The sequence below is a fragment of the Eumetopias jubatus genome, unplaced genomic scaffold, assembly GCF_037043125.1.
Source record: "Eumetopias jubatus isolate StellerSeaLion01/CBP00866 unplaced genomic scaffold, mEumJub1_p1.0 scaffold_6, whole genome shotgun sequence".
In the NCBI taxonomy this organism is placed as follows: Eukaryota; Metazoa; Chordata; class Mammalia; order Carnivora; family Otariidae; genus Eumetopias; species Eumetopias jubatus.
This window is the reverse complement of record NW_028274812.1, coordinates 23,723,269-23,744,417: the sequence shown is the minus strand read 5'-3', so window position 1 is coordinate 23,744,417 and position 21,149 is coordinate 23,723,269. Positions and strand designations below refer to the sequence as shown.

The 21,149-nt window shown below is 35.9% G+C and overlaps 1 protein-coding gene across 1 annotated transcript; it reads right to left on the bottom strand.

Moving 5' to 3' along the window:
- Positions 1–1,019: 1,019 nt before the first annotated feature.
- On the bottom strand, positions 1,020–18,469 carry NMBR (neuromedin B receptor). Its single transcript, XM_028121378.1, has 3 exons — positions 18,048–18,469; positions 3,675–4,023; positions 1,020–1,421 (listed from the first exon to the last, which is right to left on the bottom strand). The coding sequence occupies exons 1-3, from the start codon at positions 18,467–18,469 to the stop codon at positions 1,020–1,022; spliced, it is 1,173 nt and encodes a 390-aa protein (XP_027977179.1).
- Positions 18,470–21,149: the final 2,680 nt, after the last annotated feature.

Below are 21,149 nucleotides of genomic sequence, written 5' to 3'. Positions count from 1 at the left end.
AATAGAATTTTCCATTTAGCAAATTTGGAAAGAGAAATAGTATGAAATATATTAATTCAAATGTTAGACTTACTGGTACAAATTTAAGAAGGGGTAGCTTTTAGAATTTAATCAAGACCATGTTTGCATTTTGGTGAAATATCTAAAATACTTATTCAGAAAAAACTGTGGTACTACACAGAGTAAACTTGCTTAAATGAGGTCAGATGGCTGTTGCAAGAGAGGATGAGTAAATGATTGATTTCACCAGAATTATACTAATTATCGTATCTATACAGAAACATCTAAATATTCAGGGACTTAGCAATGTATACAAAAATGGCCATGCCATTTTCTAAGTCATAGTTTGGGGACATATGATAACTAATGTAAAATCAATCATATTCATATGATATCTATTTTACTATTCATAATCAAATGTCATCATACCTTTTAATCACACACCTAAAAGTTACAGACATAAGCTATCTCTATAAATTATGATTAATCACACAAAGAATCACAATAAATAAATATTATGGACTTGTGATTAGGCTCTACCTTTTGAATTTTCTATTTTATTTAAACAAAGGAGATAAATACATGCTCTGGTTATGAATAAAATTCACCAGGAAAATATGACTTGTATTTCAAATAATAGGAGTTTGAATATTACCCTCACTGAATCATCAAGTCAATATAGGAATTCATTTCATGCTTCAAGATGAAACAAATTTAAGATAAATACACTAGAGTTGGCTCTAACAACAGCTTAAATCCTGAAGCAAGATTAATTTATACACATGTAGAAGTGCATCTTGGATGACTTTTAACGTGCAATATATATTTTTCAATGTAATTTAAAGTCCTGTTCAGAGAAGAATGCTAGCTGTGTTTGTCTTGCCTTTTCTGAGTCAATCATGAAATCACCTCATGAATTAGCTGAGCAATAGTAAGAATGAGGAAATTGTTTCTTTCTGCTCTGCTCAATAGAGATAGAAAGGTAAGTTCTTTCCAGGTAGTGAGCTGAATGGCTCAAATCACAATGCCACTTCCTGCTTCATGCTGTGCCCATTTAGTAAAACTGAATTGGTCATCATGTTCTTAGCATTGCTTTTCAGAGATGTCATACGCACTGCAGAAGAGTTGGGAAGGTAGCTGGTTGATCTCTCTTGATAGGACTTCCTCCCACAGCAGAACTGGCTATTGAAATGTCTCCTGAAGCTTTCACTGAGTAGATAAAGAGCAAATGGATTGACACAAGAATTGCAAAAGCTCAGAACACGGGCGACTAAGGTGACAATCATGTGGCCTAGAGATGGGTCAATCTCATTATAATTGAAAGACCTATACATGTAGAGAATGTGATTTGGAAACCAACAGAAGGCAAAGCAGCCCACAAAGACCAGCACAATTTTAGCCAGGCGCTTCCGTGTCTCCATCTGCAAATACAAGGAAACAGTCCCATTGGTTAAAATGAAAATGGAACCATCCACATGCAAAACATCATGGTGCAAAAAGAGTAAAAACTTACCATGGCATGCAAATGCATCCAAAAATACAAAAAATATTTTCCTCAACAAAGTGATAATTTCAACAGTTTAACAAAGCCTGTTTTGGTCATTATACCCTTTCATCTAAAAATATTTGACAGCCTCTACAAGACTAGATGATAAATTATTAATAAATGGCTATGTCTTCATTTAAAACTGTGACCTATAAAAATTCTGTCTTATTTTTAACTACTTTCCTGTTGCTTACAGTCTTACTGTGTACACTTCAAATATAAATCATTTGTTTGTATTAAATCCACTGAATTAATGAACCACACCATATACTTAAGATTAGATTTTTTTAATCAGGGTAATTGAAATAGAGCATACTTTTTAAATCCTTATTCCACACACACACACACACACACACACACACACACACACACACCTTGAGATTTAAACTTCTGACTCACATAAATCACAACCTTCTGATGTAACTATTATTCTTCTAAGTATTACTATGTTTTACTTGCTTAAATATTTAAATAAGGCAACATGAATGTGAAAACTTAATTTATCAAAGGATATTGAGTGTAGGCAAAATGATATTTTCTGAGCTCAAACTATTGATAGTGAATTAGAATATTCCAAAGAAAAGTGTAGTGAGTGGTGATGGGGGAAGCAAATAAAGGTGCAGTAAGAGGAGGAAAGCAAAATGTGGTACCCCAGATGTATCCTGGTGGCATGACTTAAGCAACCTGGCAATATTAAGGAGCTCATGGTTATGAATAAATTCATATTATGAAGCAGTGTCCACCCTGCAGGTGGAACATGGGTGCAAGGATTTTAGGGCTACCTATACTTGGAGACTCAAATGCACAGGCAGGCTGTTGGCACCGAGAGTACTTCTTACTGATACCAAGCCTAGTTACCCAGCCAGAGTTTATAAGTCCCAATAGAAAAATTCACAAAAACAAGGCAGAACTAAGGCCACTTTAAAAAATAAAAGTGGAGGTGGGAGGGTAAGAGGAACTCAATTTTAGAAACCAAAGCAAAAACTCAAATACCCAAATTGAGATACAAATTGGATCACAAGGCAAAGGAAAAAGTGCATTGAGCCCATGACCTGAATTTTTTTGTTTCAATGATGCTAGATATTTAGATAATAAATCTATTAACTTATCTACAATTACTTTAGTGACTGATTGATTTTTTAGCTCTTGAAGATGTGGATCTCTGATGTCGATGGTCATTAATAAGTGGAGGTTACCGTCCATGCAAGAACTCTTTTGAAATTCTGTTGTTGTTGAAGTGTACAACACCCCAGCCTGTGCCTCCATCTACAACCCAGAAAATTTTAATGCTCTGTCATTCAACTTGCCTTTAAATTGGTGAAGAGCCAACCAAAACTCCTTGTACCTACGAATCCTTTGGAAGAAGTTCCTCCCGAAGAGTCCACAAAAGCACAACTTGAAACTCTGTCCCACTAGACAACATTTCCATCTATTTGTGGATTGACACAATTTGTTTTACCTTAAGTCAGTATCTCTGTATATTCCTTAAGGAAGAAAGACTATGTAAGGTGCATTTGTAATTTTAAATTAGTATATGATTTTTATAGGACAAGCTATAAATTTGAGTTAAAGAAGGTATGACCTCTTAATCACTCTCACCCTTGTTCTCTGCCCTCTGTTCCCAGAGCCCCATTCTGGCATCCTACCCAAATGGCATCCCCAGTTCCCAGACCATGTCCTACAGTCCTTTCCTGATGAATCCTTGTCCAAGACTTTCTGTCATCCTTAATGGGCTAATGGGAGAAGAGACAATAATTAAATAAATGTATACTTGAAATGTGGTAATTTTCTGGTTTATTATGTCATTTTTTGCACGAACATTTGAAGGTAAGGAAAAGCCTTCAAAGACATTAAATTTTAATAGCTCCGGCCCAGATGGCAGAGAAGCTGGACTTCAGTGGACCTCTACAGAGCTATAACATGGCCACATATTGGAGATGCCTCCCCTCCTCCTCCCGGCACAACATCCCTTCTAGTTCAGGTTAATGCAAATCCCGGTGCCTTGTGACTGTTTAATCTTTCACGGTTTTGAGAACCCACGAAATAGAACAGAAAATAGCAGTTACTGCATCTGACCCACACACCCCGAACACACACACACATACACACACACCCCTACCAAGCTTACCCGTTTTTTAGTATGTTCGTTGTATTCTCCGGGAAGATTATGTGCACTTTTAATTAAGGTCTTTGCAATATGATAATAATAAACGCTAATAATAGCAAGTGGTATGAGGAAATAGACCAAGAAGATGAGCACCGAATGAATCTTTGGGTGTAATTCGTCCGTCTGAGGGTAGGGTATGCACGCCGTGAAGTTGCCGTTTTCCAAGCTATCAATGCTTGTCACTTCCGAAAACACTGCCTCCGGAACCGCCAGCAGCACGGAGATCACCCAGATCCCCACCACCTTCACACAGGTCCACAGCACCACCCCGGACGTTTGGATGTCCATGGGGTTGACAATGGCTCTGTACCTGGGAAGACAACACGCCTCACATTACTCTCTTAGAAGGAAAACGTAAAGAGAGGGAGAAAGAGAGAGGAAGGAAGGGGGGAAGAAGATCCTACTTGCTAATACTCCATTATTCCCTAGCTGTTTTTTTTTTTCCCTAGCTGTTTTGTAGTGTATGGAATATTTCATATCTCCGATGTCTGTCTGTCTACAAGTCATTCCACTGCTTATTTGCACAGCAGACAGGAAGTGAAAGGGAAAGATTTTAAACTGTCATTCCCCAAATTGCATTAATTTGCTTACCTCTTTCACAAGTCTTATTCTAAATCAGTAACACTACAAAGTATCATTTTATTGAATATTTTTATTTAAATCATTACATTTTGAAAAAAGGCTCTCAATACTGAAATTGCTCTAATATACAATAACCCTAAAATATAAAATGTCTACAAAATAATGTTACTAAGTTCTATCTTGATACCCATCTTCAGCTTTTGAGCCTGAGTCTCCTACTTGTTTCCTGAGGACATTAGTAAATCTTACAGACTAGTCGAGACTGGGATTTCTGAGGTAATTCAATCATAAGAACTGAAAGAACTGAAGTTGAAATGACATTCTGTCTTTGCAGCTCAAATTTATTTCATGTTGAGACCTCATGTAATCCTCTCTTCCTATATAAAACCATCATAATGGTAAAAGGAACTACACTCCAGGACACAGGGCTTAAACAATCCAAAGAGCTAACTCAATCACACACTTTAGGGTAATAATAATGCAAACAAACCAAAATTATATGTGAACATCAAGTTTTTATATTTTTCTGAAAGTATTTCAGCTTACAGTATACCTAGAGGTTAACACGAGACAGTAAAAAGTGATTTTAGTCAAACAAATCTGAGCCATTGTCTCATCTCTGATATCCTTTGGAAAATCACTTAAGGTCTTCTTCATCTGTAAGGTGAGGATAAAAACATTTCTCTCAAAGTTTTTTAATTATAAAAAAAACGGAGAGAGCACCTATTACTGTGCCTGCCAATTAGCAGATATTAACCATACCATGACTCTGTACCTTCTCCTTATTTACATTTGATTTAGTCTGGTGTTCTAAAAAATTCAGAATATTTCAAGCACCATAACAAGCAGGTAAGACATTCTGAGGTTCTGTAAAGCTGTTTCCTGTTGCCCACAGGAGAGGAACAGCTCCCAGCCTGAGGGGAGCCTCTCTTTCTCCTTCCTGATTTGCATTAAGTGTCCTTCCCAGGACCTCAATAAGAAAAAGTCCATACTTTTATTTAGAGAGTCTTCCTATGTATAACAAGAAACATATAAATTTTAAAGTAGAACAACAGCAAAGGACCTTGACACCAAATTAAATAAAGAAGCATGCGTAATGCATTTATTTTACCCAGACTTTGCACATGGCACAACACAGTATACATGTGCTCCTTCCCCATTCTGCTTAATTGCATGTTCTTAAGAAACTAAAAGAAGCATTACAATCAGTAACTAGAATGAACTGTTTTTTCTGTTTCTTTTAAATTTCTTATTAGATTAATACATTCAAAGAAGTTTTGTTTTGTTTTTGTTTTTGTTTTAAGCAGAGAGCACTACGAGCCTACAAATAACAATAGAAGCCCCTGATTTCATTTCAGGTCCTGCTCCTGGGTTGAACCAATTTCACATCATTACCTCCATATGTCTAAGAAATGTCCTCCTGCTACTATCTCTTGAAATAAATATTATCGACATTTGCTCTTGACATCCTGTTATGAAAGGTGAAGATTTTCTCTCTTATACCACCTTTATTCTTCCCATTACCAACTTCCTGATTTAGTATGCTATATTCAATGTTTATATAATAGTCCCTATACTGTTATTATGACTAAACAAATATCTCTCACTGCAGGATTAAGTAATATGTTATGCTTTCTTTCTTAAACATGTCACTGATTTATCTAGAGTTGCTACTTGATCATTGTTTTGTTTGCATAATTTTCCATGTTCCTGTTACTTTTTTAAAAATGTTTAAATTTAAATGTTTAAATTAAATTTAAAAATGTTTAAATTAAATTTAATTAAATTAAATTTAAAATGTTCTTCCACCACCTTGTTGAATAATTGGAGTCCCAGTGCTTGAATCTCAATTCCTCTTTCTTAGTCTTTTACTTTATCAAGCTCATCTCCACCTTCTTTTTGGTTTTACTTTCTAAGATACTTTTTGGTTTTACTTTCTAAGATACTTTATTAGCTTTAGCTTCCATTCTTTCTTCTGATTTTTTAAATTTCTGCTATCATATTTTTAATTTCTAGAAGTTCTTTCTAGTTTTCAAGTCACTCTTTTGCACAGCATCCTATTCTTATGAATATATGTTCTTATTACGTATCTGTTATGTATAACTTCTCTTTCTAGTATAGTTTCAATAATGGCTAACAATAATAGTAGAACACCTTCTCCAAAGTTTCAAGCAAAAAAATTTTTTTTCTCATAATAAAATCCAAGTATTGAATAACTATTAGAAGAAAACTGTTCCCTTCACAGAGTCCAGTAACTATATTTTAGTACCAATATACGTTATTTTCACTGTGAATCCATTTTTTCTTTTTACATGTTCAGATGTCACTCTTTGCTTTCTTTTTTTAACATTAATTGCAAGCTGTTATTCTTGGAATTCATGGAAATATAATTAAAGCAGATATTAAACAAACAAAAAACAAACTAATACATTCAAAAAGTTTTATTTGTTTGGTTTCTTTATGCTAGAATTTCTCCTCAAAAGTTAGATATCTACTACCTGCCAACTCATATTTAAGATCAAAGTACAGAAAGCTGACGGTAAATTCTTTTGTACATGGAGGAGATGAGAAACGACCAGAGAAATTTTGGGGGTAATAATTACTAAAAATTGATCAATTAACTAGATTTCCTTGTTAGATTTCAGAAAACTCAAAGAATATTCTGAAATTTCTTTTGTGGATTTAAAAAGAAGGAAAGCAGGGGCTCCTGGGTGGCTCAGCCAGTTAAGCATCTGCCTTTGGCTCAGGTCATGATCTCAGGGTCCTGGGAACAAGCCCAGCGTCAGGCTCCCTGCTCAGCAGGGAGTCTGCTTCTCCCTTTCCCTCTGCCTCTACCCCTGACTCATGCTGTCTCTCTCTCTCTCTCTCTCTCAAATAAATAAATAAATTCTTCAAAAAAAGAGGGGGAGGAAAACAAATGTCACTCCCCTCCCCTTATTCCCACCCCATATCTAACCACATAAACATAAAGCATGTTAGGGAAACTGCGAGGAGGAATGAAAGTTATAACTCTTTCATTCTGACAAGATTGCCATAGTGGAGCTAGCAACAGATCTAGAATTCTTGTTTTAGGAGAAGCAAGAAACCTAGTAGGAATGCTAGACATGGGTACAGAAGGCCTTTCCAACAGGGACGATTCCTGGTCATGTCCTGTAAGGAAGGGAAATAGACTTTGGATCTTTCCTTAAATGACATGCATGTAATGGAAAGGGGAGTACTGACAATTCTATAAGGCTAGAAATCACAGTTTACAATAGATTACTTAAGTGTCATTATTAGTACTTAAACATCACATAATTGCCAAAGAATAAGTTTTACATTAATGTTTCATGTGCATCTTTGAAAGGATAAAAAGTCAAGCAATACAGTGCAAATTAGTATGGACATGTTTAATCATCTTTCCTTCAAATATTTTTTTAAAATGTAGGAATGAAACAGTCCCTTAGTATGCAAACTACCTCATTAAATTTAGAAGCATAACAGATATGTATGAAAAGCTATGTGTTTTTTTCATTCACATGGTCTCTGAAAGGTATCCCTAATGGAAAACTAGAAAATAATCAATCAAAAGGGATTAAAGAAAACATAATTACCATTTCTGTATTAAATATTAATAAATAGTATGCTTCATTAATTTCTGTTTTGAATCTTGCCTTATCATATCTGTGTATAGTCTAAATTTAATGTAAAGGGATAATGGAATATAATCATATTATAAAATATATAATGAAAATTAGATCATTTTAGCTTATATAAAGTCATCTCAATATCTCAAAATCTCCAAGTACACATTTCTATAAACCTACTAGTTACATTTTCCATAGTTTCTTTTTTTTTTCTTATCATAGTTTCATTTATCAGAGGCCAACAAAGAGTTCAAATGTGAACAATCTGACAAAGGAGAGAAAGGTATTGTGGAAGCAAGAGAAAGAGAAAATTTCAAAAAGAAGTATAGACCCTCTGTGTCAAATACTATGTAAAAACAAAAACAGAAACTTCCTTTTGCTTACTGTTGTGTCTAAAGTGCATAACACAATGCCTGACCCATAGTCATTTCTCAATGAACATTTGTTGAACTAATAAGGAAATGTGGTCTGAGCAGCAAGGAGATCACTTATGAAAAGCAGTTTTGGTAGAGTGGAGTGGTCGTTGGATAGTAGGTTAAGGCGAGAATGGACGTTAGAGATGGAGACACAGTCTAGTCCAGTGATGCCCAAGCTGAATCAATATTCAGAATCACCTGGAGCTGAAAACAGATAAAGTATTAGGTTTTTCCCTAGACTTACTGGCACAGAGTCTCTAGGATGTAAAAATATGAGGTTCTGCATTTTACTAAGATTTTCAAATGATTCTGAATATAAACCAGGTTTAGAAACCACCTTTCAAGAAGATTGACTGTGGCAGTGTGCATCTTTCCACAAGACCCCCATGAGCTTGTCTGGTGCAAAGGGCACACATTCATCAGCGGAGAGTATCTGGAATCCAGCGAAAGTTCAGTGTTAAGAATTAGATGCCTGCCCTTTACAATATGTCACATCATGTTTTCCTTTTTTTTTTTAAGATTTATTTATTTATTTGAGAGAAAGAGAGAGAGAGTGCACACAAGCAGGGGGAAAGGCAGAAGGAGAGGGAGAGAGAATCTCAAGCAAACTCCCTGCTGAGCATGGAGCCTGATGCAGGGCTCCATCCCAGGACACTGAGATCATGACCTCAGCCAAAATCAAGAGTCAGCCACTTAACCAACTGAACCACCCAGGTGCCCCACATCATGTTTTATTATTTTAATTCAATTAGCCAACTTATAGTACATCATCAGTTTTTGATATAATGTTCAATGATTCATTAGTTGCATATAACAGCCAGTGTTCACCACATCATGTTTTAAACATATTTGTAGCTTGTAGCAGTAAAACTTTTTGTGAATAAAATTAACAAATTTATTATTTAAAAATATCTATTCAAGATCATAGACAGAATGTCTAAAACAATAATCTTTTTAAAATAATGTAATAAGTGGGATGCCACTTTGGAAAGAATGAGAAATACAGGATTCAATTACAGAGGGCTCAGCAATTCCATTTGTTTTTTACACTCCCCCCCAAATTACTTTGTTCTTAACCCATTAAAGTGTATGATTTAAATGACATATGAAAGTGTCACGAGGAGGAGAATGACAGTGACAAATCGTGTTGGTGAAGGCAACAGGTTGGAACTAACCAGTCTACGATTAAAGGAATTGGAGAAGGCCTATAGAAGGTAAAGAGCTCATTTTCATTAATTTTACAATAGGCTCATTTTGTTCTCCGCTTTAATGTCTATTATCTAATAATTAACTGCATATGTGAATAAATATTGGTTTGAATTAATGGGTTATTTGTCATCCTGACACATAGCTGGCATAATATAAGTAGTTACACAGCTACATACTGTTTAAAAATGCTTTCACATTAATTATGTCATTTGATAAAATAATCCTGTGCAGTAAACTTAAAGTACCCATTTTACAGAAAATCTCTTTGAGATTAAAGGATTAAATGATGCTGAAATGATAGCCGGTAGGCAGATGACTCAGGATTCACACAAGACTATCTTGTGACTTCAGTCTATATTTTTTCAGTTTATGGCACATCGCAGAAGATGCAACTGAAAAATTAAATGCTTTATCTATTCTACTCATTTTTAGACATTTGATCTCCTTGTCCTTTGAAAGTCAGTGGTATTTAAATGGAAAGACTTGACTTACGTCTGTAATCACATTTTCTCGATTGAATGATCATTTTTATGGGAGTAACTAAGCCTCAATAGTACTAGCAAGTAACAGTTCATATTTTTTAAAGATTTTATTTATTTATTTATTTATTTATTTATTTATTTATTTATTTATCTATCTATCTGACAGAGAGAGAGAGAAAGCACAAGCAGGTGGAGCAGCAGAGGGAGAGGGTGAGGGAGAAGCAGGCTCCCCACCGAGCAGGGAGCACAACAATGTGGGGCTCGATCCCAGGACCCTGGGATCATGACCTGAGCCAAAGGCAGACGCTTAACCATCTGAGCCACCCAGGTGCCCCCATTTCATATTTTTTAAGTCATCTCTAACAACTGCATTTTCATCAAATCAATGTAAATACCTACAGTCACCTCCAGGTCACGTTCTCATAATCTAAAACTGGCTTCTTATGAGATGTTTAATTCTTGGTTGTCTCTTAAAATGTGATTCTCTCCCCAAAATTAATTTAAATTAAATCACAATTATTAAAATTTTCATTTTTAAAATGTTCCCCTCAAACTTCCACAAACAATAAAAGTAAAGAAAGTCTACGTTGAAAGTTGAAAGGATATTCTTAATGAAAATCTACAGAAGACAAAAATCAAAACCTAATGGCAAATAGAAGAATCAAGGGCTAGGGATAAATAAATGGTTAGCAATTATTCTTGTTCGCCTTGAAGATCCATGAGTAACTGGAAATAGAAAATACTGCCCAGAACCTCAATAAATCAGTGGCGTTCACAAAGATAGGCTATGAACCTAATAACAATGAGTATTTTGTATCAATAATTAAAACAATAAGTTAAGAGACAGCTCATTAAGTTTGAACCTAGCAATATTAAGCTGGTTCATCACTTTGGAGCCTGGATTAAAACTGAAAATAACATTGATCATACAAAAACAAATAAGAATACAGGAACAAAAACAACAGTAAAAAAAAGGAAATGTAATGAAGACATGTATCTCTTTGTATAGAAAATAAACAAATGAACTTTCCAGTTACCAGTTGTCAGTATATTTGGGATGTGGGTGGAGTTCTCCATAGAACTGAAAATAATCTACTGGCTATATAAATATTATCTAAAATCTATATATTGATTCAGAAGTAGACATAATAATGGAAAGTAAATACACAAATATAGCATATAACTATCTTGTGCTGAATATTCAATCAACTGCTTCCAGAAGAGAATCACATCCACCTCATATCAACATCAACTTTTCCAAAAATACAATAAATAAACAAGTCAGGACTAACTAAAAAAATTTAAGTGAGAACTTATTGAATGGAATATTCTACAACCACAATAAAGGACGAGATCATGCCATTTGTGACAACATGGATGGACATAGTATTACGCTAAGAGAAATAAGTCAGATTGAGAAAGACAAATACCATAGATTTCTTTCATGTGTGGATCTTGAGAAACAAAACAAATGAATAAAAAAATCAAAAAGCAGAATCAGATCTATAAACACAGAGAATGAGCTAATGGTTGCCAGAGGGAAGGGAGGTGAGGGGATGAGCAAAATGGGTGAAGGAGGGTGGGAGATACGGGTTTCCAGTTGTGCAATGAATGTCATGAGAATCAAAGGAACAGCATAGGGAATATAATCAATGTTATTGTAATAACTTTGCATTGTGACAGATGGTAGCTACACTTGTAGTGAGCAATAGAATAATGTATAGAGAAGTTGACTCACTATGTTATACACCTGAAACTAATATAACATTGTATATCAACTATACTCAAATTTTAATTTTTAAAAAAAAAGAACTTGTGGAGGGATGGGGTGGCTGGGTGATAGACATTGGAGAGGGTATGTGCTATTGTGAGTGCTGTGAATTGTTTAAGACTGTTCAATCACAGACCTGTACCACTGAAACAAATAATACATTATATGTTAGAAGAAGAAGAAGAAGAAGAAGAAGAAGAAGAAGAAGAAGAAGAAGAAGAAGAAGAAGAAGAAGAAGAAGATAGTAGGAAGGGAAAAATGAGGGGGGGGAAATCGGAGGGGAAAACGAACCATGAGAGACTATGGACTCTGAGAAACAAACTGAGGGTTCTAGAGGGGAGGGGGGTGGGGGGGTGGGTTAGCCTGGTGATGGGTATTAAAGAGGGCACGTTCTGCATGGAGCACTGGGTGTTACACGCGAACAATGAATCATGGAACACCAGATCAAAAACTAATGATGTAATGTATGGTGATTAACATAACATAATAAAATAAAATAAAAAAAGAACTTGCTGAGAATGAGAAAATAAAAATGCAATTAAAAATTTTAAAAGACCTTGGAGACTGGTCAACACTCCTCAGGAATCAGCAACTGGAAGAACAAAAGTAAATTGTTATTTTCATTCCTGAAACACACACAGGAACTGTACTGCTGGGACAAGTAACAATAAGGAAAGTGTTGTTGAACTTCATTGTCTCACCTCCTGGCTCAACCAGAGCAGATGACCCCTATCTAAATGTAGCACCACAGGCAAAAGACTGACAGATACATCTTAGAGAGTCTTTGTTTCCACTTAGAAGTGGGCCAAATAGAATCAGCATAAATTATTAACTGAAAGACTTGTCTGAGCTGTTGCAACATGGAATAGAGTGATAGGTAGAGCCCCAGAGACAGAATTCACCCTCCAGCTGCCTCACCAATATTAGTGTCCCTTCTCCTCTTTTGGTCTTTCTCCATTCAATACCCAGGTAGGGAAATAATAGGACCCTAGCTATAGTCCCTCAGCTCTACAGTTGAAGACATTATTAAATGTCATAATTAAATAACCACCTAAGAGTATGTGTTTTGCATTATTTTATCATCTTCTCCAACTAGAACATCTGACCCTAACAAAGGCGGGACTAGCACCCATATTCCTGGTGCATTCCTTCTTATTTATAGTGTGTCCCAAAAGTTTCAGATCAAGGTGAGTGAATAATCTTCAAAAACTATAAAGTTTTCTCAAAAGCAAGAAGCATGTGAGACCAATGAATAAAAGATATCTGACTTATTGGAGTTAAATATAGCAACTTTTGTTTAACAAAAAAAATACAAATTAAAATTAAAAACTAATAAATTAAGTGCAGGTTATAATTTATCCTGTTTTATGACTATATAAAAGTAACACTGAGCACTTCTTATGGAAAAAATGCCCTTTTTGCATCGGCAGATAGAATGCTTGCAGACAAACATATGACTCACATTTTGTGATAGTATAAGTCAACTTAAAGTCTTCAACTTTTATTTTTCCTCTACCTGGGTTTCCTTCCTTTTTTATGTCGTTGTATGTTGTTTGTATCTTTATTTTTAAGCTCCCTTAAATTCTTTTGGAACAAGTTGACAATAAAAAAGTCCTCACTCCAGTAAAAGGGCAAGTGGGGAGTATTCTCTTAGGAGGTACTGCCAGTCTGAACTCTCCAGAAGAGTAGAGAAATACACTCAAAGTGCTAATGTCAGCACAGAGAAGCAAAGGCTTCTCACATACTACCCAGGGCTCCAGACCAAAGAAGAAATCATCTGCAGTCTGGGCCAGCTGGTTAATCAGTATCTGAGCTTCAGTCAGGAGTTTTGGTGAAAACCCAGCAAACAGATTATGGCATTCCCCCGCCCCCTCCCCCTCACCCATTACTGGACTGAGACTGATAAAAACGCTTCTGACAGCCTAGGAAGTGTAGATCCAGGGCCTACATTTGATCTATTTCACTATTTTAACAAATAATTATACTGAAGAGAGTATCTGTTTGAATTGGTATAATATCCAAATAATGTTAATGATTCAAGGTTCCTACCTAACATAACTAGCTCAGTTATGGAATTAAATCTGATTATCTTAACTGGCAAACAAAAGCTTGAAACCATTCACATTTTAGCACTTTACTCAGATTTGGTGCAAAATTATTTTTGCATTCAATCCAACATTGGCTTTAATAACAGAAAAACAACATGGTCTGATACATTAAATCAATATTAAATTCACTTTTATTTTTATAGATTTTTAATATTTAATTTATAAATGCATTTTAATTAACACATAAAAAAGAATAAGATATCTAGTTTTACATTTGTAAATATATAAAATTATAAAGTTTACAGTTCAGCACTAGGAATTTGAGAAATTTTTCCTGTAAAAAAAAAAAGAACTCATTCTTAAAAGTTATTTGCATTCCAATTAGGGGCTTTTAGAGGCCAAAATGTCTTCAAAAATCAAAGAAATTGTATTCTAAACTTGGAAATGAAGCTACTGTAATAGATAGTGACAGAGAGATCTATAATGCCAGCCATAGACAAATTATGTTTATGGGACTCCACCTACTCAGTATCACAGCATATAGGTGAGTGTGTGTGTGTGTGTGTGTGTGTGTGTGTGTGTGTGTGTGTGTGTGTGTAGAACTGTGAAAAACATAATACCACAGAGAATATGCAAGTGCCTGTAATTAGCTATTTAATGTGAGCCAGCAAACAAGTACATTTTGAAAATACAAAAAAATTCATCAAGATAAAAGTAGAAAACAAACTGAGGTCACCATTCTCACCATCTCAAGACCATGCTGTATATCCCCCTCACACTCTGGCTGTGATGTCTCTGAAGCACATCTACGGTGGACACAAATGACCTCTCCTAAAGAATTATCAGTTGAAACTTCTCGAAAAAGTTTGGAAAGCCCAGGATTAATAATCTCGAGTACCAAAAGTGTCACCCACACAACCCTTCGGCCCCATCAACAAGGTGATTTAGGCCCTCAAGGTAGATTCATAAGTATTATATTTCTTATTTCAGTCTCTGCTCTCTATAACATTGAAGTCCACATCACATTCAGATATGCTTTCTGAAATAGAATTATCTTCCTGTTCATTTTTCTACATCACTGTGATCTCTACTTCTAAATTCTCTATCTTTATTTCCTTAAGCAAAGACACTTAAGCCATCTCATGAAAATAGGAGATTTGGTTTAACAATTTAAAAACTCCAATAACAGGGTTTTGGGGCTTTGTGTGTGCGTGTGTGTTTTGTTTTGTTTTAGTTTTCCTGTTGCTACAACTACTCCTTAATCTTGACTTTGAGATGTTTCTTTTATTTTACAATCACATTTTTATGATGTTCTTTGCTTTTGTTGAATCTAATGAATCAGCTTTTGCAATCATTTTTCCTTTTTTACTCTTGGGTGCTTTGTTTCAAACTGAACTTTTCAGTCTACCATTAGTAGGAAAGATCATTAATAATTTCTTAAGATTAGAAAAGCAATAATGTGGCTTAATGTAAAGAGTATGGGCTTTGAACTGAGCTCAAAGGCTAGCTCCATCATTGTAAGATCATGAAAATGCTGCCTAATTTCAAGAGTTAGTATTCTTCACTTCAAAATGGCAATAATATTAATACCTACTTCATAGTGTTGTGAGGGTAATAAACTCACACACAAATAAGCACAGTGCTAAGGGAGATTAGTCTTCTACTTGTTATCAAACTGACAGGAAATCAAAATATTTGCTTAAATAAAATGTGAGGAGATCAAGTACTTATCAACAGTTGATTACTATGCTCTGGAAGAAAAGTAGACGTGTAGACAATATAGAGCAAAACATTTCCAAACCATTTTAATTGAATATTGGGATGTATTGGGTCATTTCATCACCAGGGATTCCAGTTCCTTAATTTATATTTCCAAAACATGCACTAATAGGCGAATCTGGACCAAGTAGAAGAGGCAACCCAGCTTTTTTTATCCTTAATAAGTTATCCGTGCTGCATTTACAGAGTACTTGACACACATAACAAACCAAAAAAGTCAGTAAATACATGAGGAATAGCATGTTCTCTCAGCTTGGTCAGAGCCAATTTACCTGTGGGTCTCCATGCTAATAGGTTGAGAAAAATGGCATGAAATAAACTCAAGCCTTGGATCTTGCTACTCTTGGAATTAAAGCACAACGATAGTAATTTTAACTAGTGTAGTGATAGCTACTCGTTAAGTTTTATTCAATCATTAAGTAGAATTCTTTTAACTTTCTAATTAAAATAGGTCCTATAAGAAAGGGCAGCTAAACTAAAAAGTCATGTTTTAATTATAGGAGTCAAAGAAAACTTCATAAAAGGTGATAGAAATGGTGTCATATTAGCAAGATGAGGTGCATCATTTACCCAAAGTCACCTATTTTTATAGGAATGTGGTTTTAGAAAGAATATGACACAAACCAAAAAGTCAATAATATTTGGTTTAAAAGGACAGAAGCTCTCAACTTCCCAGGATTATTGTCTTTCCTTCAATGAAGAACAGCTCTTCAATGCCAGAGTGATGGAAGGGTATTATTGAAAATACCAGGAAATTTAGATGGACTCATTTTCCATTAATAACAACATGTAAATTGAAGAAGAGGAGAGTGACCACCACCTTAATCATCCAAGTCCAGCTGTTTGTCTAAATAGCTTAGACATACCCCATCCCCAAGGGAATTAGACCAGGGTTCCATGCACAGTTGCCTAATAGGACATTTTATCCCCACCCCCATTCAGACATCCCTCCTGCTTAAAGGCCTGAAAGCGTGATCATAAACAGACTGAGGTAGGGGCACTGGACCAGGAGTCAGCTGGCCTGGATTCTTCTCTCTGCTCTGCCAAGGGAACTTACATTCCCTGGGCCTCAGTATCTTCACCTGGAGAATGACATAGCTGAACTTAGCTGATCTGCAAAGTTGAACAGTGGACACTTCCCCATGTTTAAAATATGTGAAAAGCAGATTTGATATCAAAAAAAAATTGGAGGGGGAGACGAACCATGAAATACTATGGACTCTGAGAAACAAACTGAGGGTTCTAGAGGGGACGGGGGTGGGGGGATGGGTTAGCCTGGTGATGGGTATTAAAGAGGGCACGTACTGAATGGAGCACTGGGTGTTATACGCAAACCATGAATCATGGAAAACTGCATCAAAAACTAATGATGTAATGTATGGTGATTAACATAACATAATAATAATAAAAAAACAACTAATGATGTAATGTATGGTGATTAACATAACATAATAAAAAAAAAAGCCTCCATAAAACTCCAAAAGGATGGGGTTTGGAGAGCTTCCAAGCTGGTGAACACATGGAGGTGTTGGGTGAATGGTGTACCTAGAGAGAGCATGTGCATGGAGGCACTGTGCCCCTTCCCATGTACCTTGCCCTATGTACTCATCATCTGGCTGTTCATTGGTATCCTTTATAATAAACTGGTAAGCATAAGTAAATGTTTCTCCAAAAAAAAAAGGATACTGTTTTAAAGAAAACTAAATATAATCAATATGAATTTGTCTTGATTTATGAAATAAAATGTATTTTAAATGTAAAAAAAATGTATTTTTACAGCACCATTTTAAGACACTAAAATTGGGTACCTACCTGTTGGGGGGGTCACTTGACTTGAGGTATTAAAACAAGAATGTATAGTCATCTGTCTGAAGAGCATTTACTATTGTAGTTGTTTGACTTCAAATAGATACCAGAATTTAGTTAATAAGTGTAAACAATGTTTCCCCATATTTGAAAAAAACCTCAAAATCAAATATTTCCCTAATATTAAGTCAGACTTTCTTACCTATCAGGTTACTAAAGTACTGAATAAGGAAAGTGCACTTCTAAAATTTGGGCACACAAGAAAAGTTTCTACATGATAGTTGCACCGCTGCCCAATTTTTCTACAACTTTTCTATGAAATAGATAATAAAGATTTCCAATGTGCAGGGGAGGAGGAAGACCAGCATATGCAATTTTAAAACTGCTTTCAAACTAAGGCAATATTAATTATTTTAAAAGTAATAATTTTCTTATATATATTTTCAAGCTTCACATCTCAGTCGTTTTAACTCTTTTACTCTAATTCCCAGATACATTCTCTCTCCCTCTCTCCTTGCCCATCCCCAGCCTTTCCAAACTACCCCCCAACCCTGGGGCACTCCTACCCCTCTCCACCTCTTTTCCAGACCACACCTCCACTACCTGCGCCCCTACCTGTCGGCGCTGAGGGCAGTGAGAGTGAACACGGAAACCCCCACGGAGGTGAGCTGGATGACAGGGATCAGTTTGCATCCCACCTTCCCAAACATCCACTCGTCAAAGAAGTAGCGCGAGGCATCCACCGGGACGCAGGTGAGCAGCAGGAGCAAGTCCCCAGCGGCTAGGTTAGAGATGAAGATGTTGGGGACGCTCCTCATGGTGCTGTTGGTGATGAAGATCTTCACCAGCATGATGTTGCCCAGCAAGCCCACCGTGATGATGAGCAGGTAGAGGGACGGGATCACGCAGCGGATCGCGAACTTGGCGCTGGTCCCATCCGAGGCGGGCAGGAAGTCCCTCTCCGACACCCCGGTAACGAAGCCGCTTGGATTCTCGTCCGCGGTCTGGGAGAGGTTGCAAAGAGACTTGGGGGGCATGTTCTCCTTTCCAAAAGAGTCCACTGGAGTTTTCATGCGCGCAGGTGCCCTGAAAAGTGCAACACTCACTGGGGCTTAATCCATTTCCCTGTCACAGGCACAAGTTTATTGCCTGGGGCGAGCTAGTCACACTGCCGCGTCCCAAAGAGGAACGGGCCTTGGGGAGAAATCTGTCCACGCTCTTATGCTTCACTTCTGGAAGGGGCACATTGGAGCCTGCTGACTCCAAATTAAAAAGAAAAAAAAAAAGAAAAGAAAAAAAGGCAAAGCAGTTGCGTCTTTGTTCTAATCCTCAGTGGTTTATTTTCCTTTATAGCTAGCGGAGAACAGTCCTTTTGTGAACAAAGATTTATCCCTCCGGAATTAATAAAAGTACCTGCCCCACAGTTCGCGGGGAGGGGAGGAAGTCATCCTGCCGCTGACCAGTGAACCGCAGCTGATACCTTGGGCGGGCACTTTGCTCTTTCCACAGCTTTGCTCTTGTTTCTCGGCAGTTCCTGCTGGCATGTGCGGAATTGGAGGGGGTCTGAGTTCTCTCTCTCCACTCTGCGCCCCTACACAGTTCCATCCTCACCCGCCTCCGAGCGGGAGGAGCCCCAGACAGTTTGGGAACCTCCGAATTCAGGAACTGAGCCGGCAAGGCCCTGATACTGGAAAACTGAATTTAGGAAAAAGAATAAGTGACAAAGGATGGAGCAATTGAATGGAATTCCCTCCCCACTCTTCTTCCTTGACCCAATTTTTTTCACCTCAAACAGGGAAACTCTTTCCAATAGCTGGCTATTAGTTTTAAACATATTTTATTGAACTATAGAATGCACACGGTATGCAATTCTTAAATGTACAGCTTAATCTAACCACCAATCAGAACCTACAATCTAACCACTATCCCTTGAAGTGACCACTATTTATTCTGCCTTTTATCATCTGAGATTAGCTTGCTGCTTTTGAGCATCTTATAAATGGAACCATAAAGCATTTAATCTTGTGTCCAGTTTCTTTCACTCAACATTATATCTGTGAAACCCACTCATGATTTTGTGTGTAGAATTTTTCATTGCCACAGAGTATTCTAGTATAAATATACCACTGTATTTATCCCTTCTAATGTTGACGTTTGGATTCTTTATAGTTTTAGCTAATTTGGACAATGCTTCCATAAATATTTTTGGCCTGTCTTCTGGTGCACATTTGAATCCCAGGTGTAGATTTTTTAGATTACAATGATTGAATAGGTTCAACTTTAGTAGAAATGGAGAATTTTCCAAAGTGAATTCCAACTTTTTTTCTTTTGGAAACTTGCTGGACAATATCTACTAAGGCTGAATATATGACTGCCTATGACTGAGCAGTGCTACCCCTAAATATATACTCAATACATACAGAATGCACGATCTTTTTAGTTTCAGGTGTACAAGAGAGTGATTCAGCAATTCCATACATAACTCAGTGCTCATCATGATAACTGTACTCTTTAATCCCCATCACCTGATAACAGTATTTTAAATAGGATGTTCCCAAAACCAAAACGACTTTCCAAATTAACACCATCTGATTTTAATGTAAACTTCTTAGAAGTGGCACAGTTCTGAAGTTAGCCAAACACTCTTCATTAGAAATGACATTAGGCTGGTTCTTGTTTACTAAAGAATAAAATTGTGTGATAAAAAGAAAATTAGTCAAGAACTACTTACAATGATCTAGTCATAAGCTGATGAAATGTGCCAACCCATTTCTAAAATGTAAGCAATTTTTAAATATTTCTGGCCAATAACAGCATTTAAACATCATAGTTTCACTAGACAAGATAACTATTTGCGCTGTAGTCAATTTTATATTTTTCTAACTTGATTACAAATCCTTATCATATTCTTCTTGGATTTCATTACTTAATTTGTTATTAGGTTAAGGTTGGCTAAATAAAATAAGTTTGAATATATGTATATAAATCACTTTTATATATCATATATATCAAGGCAATTAATATTACATATAAGTTGAGAATGTCTCTAGGGATTTTATCTTCAAAGTTATTTACATTTTATCTTTTAACATCCAATCTTATTATGCAAAACAAATTAACTACCAAAGCAATCTTCTGTATTATGAAATCTCTCGCTTTCAAACTGCAACTATGCCATTCTAACCTTTTTTATGTGAAAACATATTGTAGTCTAGATTGCTGTATGAATATCTGTATTCTCCTGTGACTATGTCTGATGATACTAAGCATTTAGATGAGAAAAATGTTTAGTCTAAAAACTGGGATTAATTAATATCCAATTGTTGGCATTGTAGAAATGAAGCATCTAGATTATTGAATTTTTGCATTTTAAGTGAATCTATATGTATTTACTCGAAGTCTTAGGTTCGTGAGATTGGAGAGTGTAATGAATGCTTTAATAATAATAGCCTTACTGATATTTTATTAAAATATTATAAAGTTATTATAATATTGTATGTACCATTTAGATATATCATCATATTACATATAGGTGCATGGGTATTGTCTCATTTATATAGAATCAGTACACATCAGAATAAACATCTAACAAATGGACAATTTGTTTATTATAGTCTATGTTCTATACATCACATTAGGTTCCTTAGAGTCATATCTAATTTAATGTTTGTAAGTGTTCTATGAGATACATATTTGAGTCTTAATTTTGCATATGAG

Excerpts from the sequence above, each read along its gene's own strand:
- NMBR (XM_028121378.1), bottom strand. The coding sequence starts at position 18,469 with ATGCCCCCCAAGTCTCTTTGCAACCTCTCCCAGACCGCGGACGAGAAT. Across the intron at positions 4,024-18,047 it reads ACTGCCCTCAGCGCCGACAG|GTACAGAGCCATTGTCAACC; the intron begins GTAGGGGCGCAG and ends TTGTCTTCCCAG. Across the intron at positions 1,422-3,674 it reads ACGAACATACTAAAAAACGG|ATGGAGACACGGAAGCGCCT; the intron begins GTAAGCTTGGTA and ends TTGTATTTGCAG.